This window comes from Siphateles boraxobius, unplaced genomic scaffold, assembly GCF_051911475.1.
Source record: "Siphateles boraxobius isolate OS27281-9 unplaced genomic scaffold, OSU_SipBor_1 225, whole genome shotgun sequence".
Lineage (NCBI taxonomy): Eukaryota > Metazoa > Chordata > Actinopteri > Cypriniformes > Leuciscidae > Siphateles > Siphateles boraxobius.
Window position 1 is genome coordinate 97,501 of NW_027508839.1, and position 12,500 is coordinate 110,000.

The following is a 12,500-nucleotide window of genomic DNA, read 5'->3' on the forward strand; positions in this document are numbered from 1 at the left end:
AGAACATACAATTATTATATGAATTATATAAAAAATATTAATATTATATAAAATAATAAATCAAAATAATACTTACTAATGATTAATAAAACCATTAAAGTGTACAATTAAAGTAAATAGTTTTAAAATAAAAACAAGCAAAATGTTTTTTTTTATAGTAAATAGTGAATCCCTCTGATGCTGGTGTGTGTCAGATGTGTGTGTGTGTGTGTGTGTGTGTGTGTGTGTGTGTGTGTGTGTGTATCCGTCTGATGCTGGTGTGTGTCAGATGTGTGTGTGTGTGTGTGTATCCGTCTGATGCTGGTATGTGTATGTGTGTGTGTGTGTGTGTGTGTATCCGTCTGATGCTGGTGTGTGTGTGTGTGTGTGTGTGTGTGTATCCGTCTGATGCTGGTGTGTGTCAGATGTGTGTGTGTGTGTGTGTGTGTGTGTGTGTATCCGTCTGATGCTGATGTGTGTGTGTGTGTGTGTGTGTGTGTGTATCCGTCTGATGCTGGTGTGTGTCAGATGTGTGTGTGTGTGTGTGTATCCGTCTGATGCTGGTGTGTGTGTGTGTGTGTGTGTGTGTGTGTGTGTGTGTGCGTGTGTGTGTGTGTCGCACCTGCGCAGGGTCCACGTCGTTCAGCATGACGATAGATGTGCAGTGATAGTCCAGCACCAGCCGCCAGAAGTCCTTGACGGTGTTGGGCAGAGGATGCTGGGTAACGATGAACGCCGACGGCTGCTTGTAGCTCTGATGATGAAGATGAAGATGAAGAGAGAAAAACATCTTATTAACATCTTAAACATCTTATTTACAACCACCGTCTGCTTGAGTAATCGCCTGGAGAAGTGTAGCGTTCAGTTGTTCACACACACATCTCGTGTTTGATCACCAGCGCTGGCACTAACAGTTACTGTAATGAGAACGAATGTGCCGTCGCCCGTTTAACAACAAACAAACGCTGGTGTTCGTTCACTGTTATGGATCGCTTTCAGACATTCTCCTGGCGGGGAAAATAATCAATTCCAGCTGTTTTTGAATATTTCTATTAGGGGTGGGCGGATCGATCCTTAAGTATCGATACTTTCGATACTGATGTGGTATCGAAAAGAATCGATCCTCACATAAAAATATCGGTCCAAATGTGTGTTTTTTTACCAGTAATTTTTATTAATTTAGAACGCAATTCAGTGTGTAAAAAAACCTTCTAAGTTGAAAAATACATGAATGTTAGCGAATAATTGTGTAGGGTAGAACCAGAGAATGTCTAATAAGGGTAGACGGAGACGGCTTCTGGTAGAACTATTTCTCCTTGTCATCTGATACAAGATGAAACCAATCAATCACAGAGAGCGTTCGATGCTGGTGCTTCTGTCACAGTGTGTTTGGGAAACGAAGCCTTGATGACAGAGAAACAATCGAGAGTTATTTCGCAATAAACAAATTAAAAGTTTACATAACGATTAAAAATATTGACGACAGTAAGATTTGTTTAATGAAATCAATATTTTTATTCAACAAGGATCGATGCATTAAATTGATCGAAAGTGACAGTCGAGGGTTTTACACTAGTTAAAAAAAATGTATTTCATATAAATGCTGTTCTTTCAACTTTGTTCATCAAATAATTTTGCATAAAATGTATCATGGTTTCCACAAAAACATGAAACTGTTTTCAAAATTTATAATAAGAAATTTTTCTTGAGCAGCAAATCAACATATTAAAATGTATTCTCATCATGAAGGATCATGAAGACTGGAGTAATGATGCTGAAAATTCAGCTTTGATCACAGGAATAAATTACAGAATAGCCCATGTTAAATTATAATAATGTTACAGTTTTTACTGTATTTTTGATCAAATAAAGGCAGAAGAGAATTAAAAATCTTACAGACCCCAAACTTTTGAACAGTAGGCTAGTGGACAATAGTGCATTTACTATAATCAGGGTAGTTTGGAAAAAGTCACTGATTAATTACAGGCGAGTTGAGAGCACAAATCACAAAATATTTAGTGGTCATGAAAACGTATTTAGATTTAGCATATTGATGATGCATTCACCTCATAAATCATGACACACTGCTCTATAGCACAGGAAAGTGCATGCAAGTTCAAGTGCATACTTTTAAAATTAAAAAGTATTGGTATCGGTATCGATATCGGCGATACTGGCCCTGTATTTACTTGGTATCGGATCGATACCGAATTTTGCAGTATCGCCCACCCCTAATTTCTATTGAGCACATGATCACGGCGTTGATGTAGTTGCTGCTCTCTCCCTCCATGGTGATGATAGTTTAGTTTTACGTTTTAAAAACTTTTTTTTTTTTTTTTGAATCTGAATGGTACAAAACTTGGTAAAGGTTTTGGCACTTGCTATGTGAACACACAAAAGTTCATGAACATCATTTGAAAAGGTTAAATAATCCTGAAAAAATATTCATGTTCCTCTAGTGGAAGCGTTTGGTACTGCAGCCGAACAACATCTCACTGAAAGCTCATTTACTGATATAACAGGCTAAAATTTTTAACACAATTTGTTTATATTTATGGCTTTGGTTTTCTTGCAGTTTTAGAGTAAAATGTGTTTTTGAAAATATATATTTCATATAAAAATTGAAAATAATATTTTTGGGCATTTTCCGCCTGTTTAAGAAACAAACGCTGGTGTTCGTTCACTGTTATGGATTGCTTTTAGCCATTTTCCTGACAGTGACATGAATCAATTCCAGCTGTATTTGAACCGTTTTCACTGGTCACATGATCGCGCGCGGGTAACGTACGTCCATGAGCGCGGCGTTGATGTAGTTGCTGCTCTCGCCGTCGATGGTGATGAGGAAGGGCAGGCATCGGTCAGGAGGAAGAACATCCATGCAGCGGTTCTTCTCGTGGTTGCGCGGCAGCAGAGCGATGCTACAGTCCTCCACGCGCAGCGTCGGCGTCACCATGTTTAACGTCTGCCGAAGGAAACATACCACATATTTATATCCACTTATTTTATTCGTTAACCCTCTGGTGCTCTTTGGTCATTTTTGATCGAAAAATTCAACGTATTGTTTTTTTTGTTTTTACTTGGTATAAAACTTGGTAAAGGTTTTGGCACTTGCTATGCAAACACAGAAAAAAAAATCATGGACATGATTTGAAAAGGTTAAATGGTCCTGATAAAAATAGTCAGACTTGCGCTGCCTCTAGTGGAAGCGTTTGGTACTGCAGCCGAACAACATCTCACTGAACGATCATTTACTGAGATATCAAGCTCAAATTTGGAACACAACTAGTTTAGATTTATGACTTTCATTTTCTTGCAGTTTTAGAGTAAAATGTGTTTTTGAAAATGTATATTTCATATAAAAATTTAAAATAATATTTTTGTGCATTTTTAATAACAATAAACATAAAATTCTGTAAGTTTTTTAAATTTCATTTTTTTACACTTTTTTTCACTTCAGAAATAATCTGCCAAGTGTCATCTTTGAAAAGAGATCAAACTTAAGTCTACAGCTCTACAGCATTTAAGATTTACCACAGTTTAAGTTGGTAATTTAATTTTCAGGTCTATATTTAGAAAGTGAATAAATGGATTATAAATACAGTATAAATATAATTTAGTAACATAAAATCCCCTAAAAATACAAAATATTAAATAAAAAAACATTATCAAACTTAAATATAGTACAATCGTTTCATTGAAATAAAAAAAATAAAAAAAACATTTGGTCATTTTTGACCGAGATGCGAAGAGCACCATATAAAATGTTTTACTTCATTATTCATTATATTTGCAGCTTATGTTCTTGACTATTTGGATGTGTCTCTATAGTTTACAGTTGTGCCACACTGACCCTGAACTCCTCCTTGATCTGGCTGGAGTTGGTCTGCGGGTCCAAGCGGTTCATGTCGTAATACACCGAGCGAAGCTGATTGGCCGGGATTGTGGTGTCGCCACAGAGACACGCCTCCAGGATGGCGTCATGGATGAACACATACTGTTCCTGAAACAGCAATAAACCAATGACAGATCAATACATCCATCAATACATCCATCAGATCAATACATCGATCAATATATCCATCAGATCAATACATCCATCAATACATCCATCAGATCAATACATCCATCAGATCAATACATCCATCAGATCAATACATCCATCAGATCAATACATCCATCAATACATCCATCAGATCAATACATCCATCAGATCAATACATCAATCAGATCAATACATCCATCAATACATCCATCAGATCAATACATCCATCAATACATCCATCAATACATCCATCAATACATCCATCAATACATCCATCAATACATCCATCAGATCAATACATCCATCAATACATCCATCAGATCAATACATCCATCAATACATCCATCAGATCAATACATCCATCAGATCAATACATCCATCAATACATACATCAGATCAATACATCCATCAATACATCCATCAGATCAATACATCCATCAATACATCCATCAATACATACATCAGATCAATACATCCATCAATACATCCATCAGATCAATACATCCATCAATACATACATCAGATCAATACATCCATCAATACATCCATCAGATCAATACATCCATCAATACATCCATCAATACATCCATCAATACATCCATCAGCGCTCACTGATTGACTGATGTCGGCCAATCAATCGACTGATTGGGTTGATAAATAAATTTGGGTTCTAATAAATGTATAAATTTTATGTTGTACTCATTTGCAATCAATTTATTATATTATATATTATATTATATTGCTCACAGTTTTATTTTAGTATTATTTATATACTATTATAGTTTAATGAAAATTATTAATTAGCTTTTATTTATATTTTTTTAGTTTTCATTTTAATTTTAGTTTAATTTTTAGAAATATTTGTTATTTTGTGCTATAGTAATTTTTATAGTTAAAAAAAACATTATTTTTATTTCAGTTTTAGTTTTTATTTATTTCCAGTTAGAACTAATTTAATTTAGTTGACACAGCAACATTTTTTATTTTTTTTACATTTTCTATGATTTCATGCAATATGTACATTTGTATTTTATTTCAGCTTTATTTAAATAAACAGAAATGTTTTTAATAGTGTTATTTAATGATTGGTCATTTTTCTGTAGATTTCAGTGTTTGAGCACAAATTTAAGCTGTTGAATATTAACAACCCATAGATGAAATCTCAGAAAATCTAATGTTTATTAAAACTTCATAAAGTCATATTTCTGTGCGAGGGACACACTTATATAACAGAAGCCAGACAGCGATCAGACTGACCGCTTGACGCAAATCATTCATGAAGTGACATTTGAAATATCCTCAGGTTGTTTGTCTTCATGTGACGGTCAGATAAAGTCTCAGGCTAGACATTTCTTCATGGTTCTTTATTGTAACTTTATTTCAAGAAGTACAAGGTTAAAGGACAAATCCGGCCAAAAATGAACCGGGCTGAATAACACACGGGTGCGAGTCGAGCGTTCTCTGGGATGCGTTTTCATGATAATCGAATGTACCCAGTTTTAACGTTAGTTTCAGTTTAAGCACAGATTAGCTTATAACGCTAGTGTATGGGGCATCGAATAAGTACGAATAAAAATCGCTAGTTAATACCACTATTGGCGCCATGAGCGCCATGCTACGAGCTGGTCGATAGTCCCAGTTCAGCTCACCGAGCGCGGCGCTCATGGTTCGACTGGTCGAGACTGTTCTCCAAAGATGGCTCCTGCCTGTATACTGAAGTGATCTGTCTTTATAAAGTATCTTCTTATTAAACTGTCTGTACACTTACACAGTTCTCAATGCTTCGCTTTGCAGGTCGAGACCCTCATTATGCTAGCGTGTGAGTGTGCGGCTAGTTTGAGCCTTGTTAGTGGTATTATCTAGCGATTTTTATTTTTACTTATTCGATGCCCCATACACTAGCGTTATAAGCTAATCTGTGCTTAAACTAAAACTAACTTTAAAACTGGTGTGTGTGTGATTGGCTGATGTGAGGTGTGTGTGTGTGTGTGATTGGTCACCTCGGTCTGAACCATGTTAACCCTGCGAGAGCGCAGTTCTCTGACGCAGTTGTAAATATCCACGACTCCTTCTCGCTCCGCCATATCCAGCATGATGTCGATGACGATGAAGCATCCGGTGCGTCCGGCTCCAGCGCTGAGGACACACACACACACACACGTTTAAGAGAACACACACACACACACACACACACACACACACACAGGTGTTGTGCGGAGAGAAGCTGGAGCGTCACCTGCAGTGCACCACCATCGGCCCCGCGCTCGCAGGACTCTTGGCTTTGACCCGGCGGATGAATCCCAGCAGACCAGTGGAGTGATACGGCACTCCGTGATCCGGCCAGCCGGTGAAGTGGAACTGCCGGATCTCTCTGATCTCATGAGCTCCTCGCTGCAGTCAACACACACACACACACAGATGAAGTCATGGAATTGTGTTCATACTGACACACACACACACACACACACATATAGAGTTGCAATCGAAATTATTCAACCCCCATTGCTAATCAGGTTTATTGGCAAATTTACAGACTGTTTGCAATGAACAAATCAAACGTTTCAAGTGGTTTCCCCAAATTCAACTGAAAATTCAACTTTTAATGACTTCTGCAGATACAAAATTATTAAACCCCCTGAATATAATCCCTGACAACAGCACAGATCTGCAGAACAGGTGTTGTCTCACTAATCAAGGGCTTCATTAGCTGCATCAGGTGTGCTTGAGCTAGAACACATGAACTATCAGAACTGGCGAGGTTTGTTGAGTGTCACGTTTGACTGCAAGTTAGAAATATAGCTAAGTCAAAAGAATGGCCCAAAAAGATAGCGACGTCACTGAGTGTTCCTAGAGACATCGTTGGAAGCATAGTTTGCATGTTTAAAGTTAAAGGAAGAGTGTTTACACTCCCTGGACGGGCAGAAGGAGTAAGATATCACCTGGTCAGAGAAACGCTGGAGTGACTGCAGAAGACCTGATGGCCACACACATTGAGGTTTCAGCTGCACAGTACAGCTCGTACTAAACACATCAGGAATACACCTCTACTGACCCAAACGCTCAAGGAAAGTCATGATTTTGAGCACTTTTCTTGAGCATTTGGGTCAGTACTTATTTAAGCCACAGACGTTTTGGGATTCTGTTCTGTGGAGCGATGAGACTAAACTGGAGCTTCTCTGCGTTCTGGATCAGCGGTGTGTCTGAGGAAGAAGAATGAAGCGTAAGCTGTGAAGAACACGCTCTACAGTTCAGCATGATGGGTCAGTGATGCTGATCTATATCCTCCGGCACTGGAGACCTGCAGCGTGAGGACGGAGAGATGATCCACTGAAGTATCAGGAGATCCTGGGAGAACATCGCTCCGTCAGTGAGGAAGCTGAACAGGACCTTCAACAGGACAACGATCCTCAGACACAGAAGCTGCTGTCTGGCTGTACATCTCGACTGAAGCAGGCCAGAACATAACAAGACTGTTCTACTAAGTACTGAAGATGCTTGCCATGAAGGGGTTGAATCATTTTGAAACTGCAGAAGTAATTTAAAGGTCCCCTGACATGAAATATTCACTTTCTGAGTTTTTTTAACATTAATATTAGTTCCCCTAGCCCGTATTTGGTCCTCTCCTGTCTAGAAATTTCAATCGGTGTAAACCGGGCTTTGGCTATCTTTCTCTGCCTGTGTGAAAATGAAAGCTCAGACGGGCTGATCTTGAATCTCCTCCGGATGACGTCATACGGAGGACAGGTTACCTCCCCTTTCTCTGCTTTTCCCGCCCAAAGAATTTGGCCCGCCAATGAGAAAACAAGCTAGGAAGTATGAACGCGTGCGCGAGAAATATCATGGCGTGTGAACGAGCGAAGCACAACAGTTGCTCAATATTGGGATGCACAAATGATCCCCGAAGTATTTTTTAACTTCCTTCATCCAATCCCCAGAAGGATCAATGGATTAATTTCATTTACTCTGGAAATGCACCGACACAACGCACCAAAGTTTTGCATGTCTGCGCCAAACATTTCACAGACGACTGTTTCCACAACTTGGGTCAATTCAGAGCTGGGCATGTTGAACGTCTGAAACTAAAGTCTGGATCAGTAACTCTCTTTGGCTCAGCTACAAACCTCGGACAAGTAAGTCAACTAATGATATATAATTGTGTTGCTTTACTATTTGTGGTTACCTAGCTTGTTACACGTAGCTACGAGTGAAGCATGGCAGTTGCTCACAGTGTTTGGATGTACAAATGAACACAAAGATATTTTTTTAGTTCTTTCATCCGAGCCTCGAAGAACCAATGGGTTATGTGAATTTCTGATGTGTAACTGATCAAGTTCAGACAGATAATCTTTCTCTCAAAATCCTCAATACTGTTTATAAATCAGTAAATCAAGCAAGTGACTAAAAATGTCAACTTCACATCTTTTCTCTTAGTAGGATGAAAATAATCGTATTTAAACTGTGATTAAAATATATACCGAAAGCGATCAAAGAACAATCCCTTTCCAATCGCCCAAGCTGTCAATCGTACAGCGCGAGATTATCTGGACACTTGCCAAAACTCGTTATGAAATCAGTGACGCTGTTACACTGCACAACGAAGCTCTTACTGTATTTACATCATGTTTGCATTGGTGAAAGCATTAGTGAGAGTGCAGAAACCGCGTTTGTAATGATAAGATCTTTATTCACGCGATCAACAGTGTGTCATCTGCTCAATCATCACTGCAACCTTTTATGTGATGGGAACAGGTCTAAATACTTTAAAAACTTCTCACCATTCGTTAATCCCGATAGCTGTAATAATAAAAACGTATAATAGCTGTAATAGTAAAAGTTTACGAGAGAGTTCCACATGTAATGCTAACCATGTCATATGCACGCATGTCAGCCAATCACAGCAGTTTACACTGAAGTCTCACAGCAGACACGCCCCTTCAAACAGAGCGTTCAGATCAGAAGCTAGGAAAAATGCCTTTAATTTCTAAATTATGACACTTTTTGATGTAAAAAAACATACTAACACCATAAAGGCAAACCAGGAAACATAAAATAATAAAATAATCCATGGCATGGGACCTTTAAAGTTGCATTTTTAGTTAAATTTGGGGAAACCATTTGAAATATTTGTTAGTGTTGAGCTATTTCAATGAAAATGTATTTGTTCATTGCAAACAGCTGAAAGTCTGTAAATTTTGCCTATAAACCTGATTTGCAATGGGGGGTGAATAATTTCGTAACTGTATATGAAATGAATGTAGTGTAGTTTGATCATATTATATTTATAACCGATGTTGAACCTTTTCCACAGCGAAGGTTCGAATGACGTATTCCGAGAGAAGCTGCGTCTCGATGAGCGTCACCTTCATGTCCCTGTAGATCTCAGTGTCGTCGGGCCAGTACTTACAGCACTTCACCTGCACACACACACACACACACACACACACACACACACACACACACACACACACACACACACACACACACACACACACACACACACACACACACACACACACACACACACACACACACACACACACAGGTTCATGAGCAGCTGATCGTTCAAACACACACCAGTTTATCAACAACTTGCTTAAACATGAGATCATGTACAGAAACATAAACATCATCAGCATTTAATCAGGAGTTTCCAGTCGGATCTGAAGTGTCCCGGATCCCAGAGATTATCCCAGACTAATTAACCAGGTTAACCCTGTTATAACCAGACCACACCTCCTGAGACACACAGACTCTAATCACTCGAACTCATTAATGAAGTCAAGCGTTCTCTCCCTTTATCTGTCCATCTGTTTGTCATCCGTTTATTAGCACCCATCCGTTCCTCATTATTATCCTGTTTTCTCTCTATGAGTCTATTAAGACGGCTCTAATTGGCGGGATAATTGCGCTGTAATGGCGGAGCATATTTCGTCTCAGTCGCCGCCAGGCCGGAGAAACAAAGGGCCGTGATGCTATCGGCTCCGTCCTAATTATCATCAGAGCATCTCTAAACGAGGGAGCATTAATCACCTAATGAGTTATTTACATATTCAGTCACACACATCCTGAAGCGACACACTCCAGCTTCCCGGGATAAAACAACAAACACACAGGAAAATGCTACAATGCTACATTTCTATATGTCATAACAAACAAGTATTCATTACTTCAATGAGCTCGTTGTTTCTGCATTCAATGATTGCAATGTTTAAATTAATACATTTTTAGCTAACTGTGATTTTGTATATGTACATTTCTGAAATACATAATTAGACAGTTTCCTCTGATAATAACAGATCACTCTAAACTGTAATGTGGACTCATGCATTTTCTGTAAAGCTGCTTTGACATGATGTGTAATGTGAAAACGCTATAGAAATAAATGTGAATTGAATTGAAAAATACATCCAAACGTCTGTTCTTATGATTGAGAGTGAATGCTTTCGGAAACCAAAGCAGAAGAATCAGAAGAAAACTAATGAAGTTTTACACAGAGATGATGTTTTTTTGCATTATGACAGTATTTTTGACGAGTGATTGACAGGTTTGAGCCGCTGAACGCCGTGACTTTGTGAAGTTCAGGGTTTTTCTGTCCTACTTTTATCAAACTCTAATTTTAGCCGTCGGCCAGGAGGAATCCAGCAGTTTTCTTCTCTTAATGGCTTATTAATGACTGGAATGTGATTCTGAACGAGACCCTTTTGTTCTTGTCAGATATTAAGATGGGGTTTTAAAATCCCATTAGTTCCGAGCGTCAGATTTCCGCTGAGATTTGATCCTGGTTTCGCCACAGGCTCTTACGGCACAATGGTGTCGCGCGCTCGCCTCGTCCCTCTGTGAGTTTCTTCCCGACCCGAAGAGAGATTCGGAGATGATCACAGCGCTGCTGTCTCCAGATTACAGCGGATGAAGTCAGTGTTTTATCCGGGATAATCTCCCTCTAACAGGGCTAACTTTACCAGTCTGAGAACAGCAGTGCTGACGCTTCACACTCACACTAATCAGCTTACAGATGACCAGCATTATAGAGGAGTTATCAGAACAGACACACACACACACACACACACACACACACACACACACACACACACACACACACACACACACACACACACACACACACACACACACACACACACACACACAGACTATGGAGAAGTTATCAGAGAACACACACACACACACACACACTATGGAGAAGTTATCAGAGAACACACACACACACACACACACACACTATGGAGAAGTTATCAGAGAACACACACACACACACATACACACACACACACAAACAAACACACACACACACACACCTACACCTCACGCTCACATGCATTGTGGGTAATGGCAGGTGTGAGGCTCAACAGATGTCCAGGATCCTCGGATACGGTGAGTGTTTTCCTGTTTACCGGCTGGAAAGACGTATTTTCCGACACACAGATCGGGTGTTGCTCTTAATTAGCAGCTCAATGAGATCAGGGTGAAACGAGATCACACACTCCTTTCATGTCTGTTCTCAATCTAATCCTTTAATTTGGATCTATAGATTGACTTTGTCAGCAGAAATTAAATACACTGGCTTTGATAAGGATAAGCAGTGTGTGTGTGTGTGTGTGTGTGTGTGTGTGTGTGTGTGTGTGTGTGTGTGTGTGTGTGTGTGTGTGTGTGTGTGTGTGTGTGTGTGTGTTTGGACAGCGTCCCGCTCTTCTTCTTGTCCAGTTGTCGGTGGCATCCAGCTCGTATGAATATGGGAGAATGCGGAAAATAATGGGATAATCTGGGAAAATACCGGATAATACAGGAGAATAAAGAAGAATACGGGAGAATGTGGGAGAATCCGGGATAATATGGAGAATGCGGGAGAATGTGAGATAATGTTGAAGAATATGGGAAAATACAGGAGAATAAAGAAGAATACGGGAGAATGTGGGGTGATATGGGAGAATACGGGAGATTGTGGGAGAATACAGGAGAATAAAGAAGAATACGGGAGAATGTGGGGTGATATTGGAGAATACGGGAGAATATGGGTGAATATGGGAGAATACAGGATAAAATGGGAGAATAAGGGTGAATATGGGAGAATACAGGATAAAATGGGAGAATAAGGGTGAATATGGGTGAATATGGGAGAATATGGGAGAATATGGGAGAATACAGGAGAATATGGGAGAATATGGGTGAATATGGGAGAATACAGGATAAAATGGGAGAATAAGGGTGAATATGGGTGAATATGGGAGAATATGGGAGAATACAGGAGAATATGGGAGAATATGGGAGAATACAGGAGAATATGGGAGAATATGGGAGAATATGGGTGAATATGGGAGAATATGGGAGAATAAGGGTGAATATGGGAGAATATGGGTGAATATGGGAGAATATGGGAGAATATGGGAGAATACAGGAGAATAAGGGTGAATATGGGTGAATATGGGAGAATATGGGAGAATATGGGAGAATACAGGATAAAATG

The 12,500-nt window shown here is 39.3% G+C and overlaps 1 protein-coding gene across 15 annotated transcripts in view; it reads right to left on the minus strand.

Annotated features, from left to right (window-relative positions):
• The window catches only part of LOC143747542 (receptor-type tyrosine-protein phosphatase mu-like), a 281,363-nt gene that overhangs the window by 6,654 nt on the left and 262,209 nt on the right, over positions 1–12,500 (minus strand). For all 15 annotated transcript variants that reach the window (XM_077240349.1, XM_077240347.1, XM_077240345.1 and 12 more), the window contains 6 exons: positions 9,319–9,435; positions 6,258–6,412; positions 6,022–6,157; positions 3,830–3,979; positions 2,768–2,941; positions 602–733 (listed from right to left, as the gene is read on the minus strand). In XM_077240349.1, coding sequence (XP_077096464.1) covers positions 602–733; positions 2,768–2,941; positions 3,830–3,979; positions 6,022–6,157; positions 6,258–6,412; positions 9,319–9,435 — 864 coding nt within the window. The remainder of the gene's footprint in view (positions 1–601; positions 734–2,767; positions 2,942–3,829; positions 3,980–6,021; positions 6,158–6,257; positions 6,413–9,318; positions 9,436–12,500) is intronic.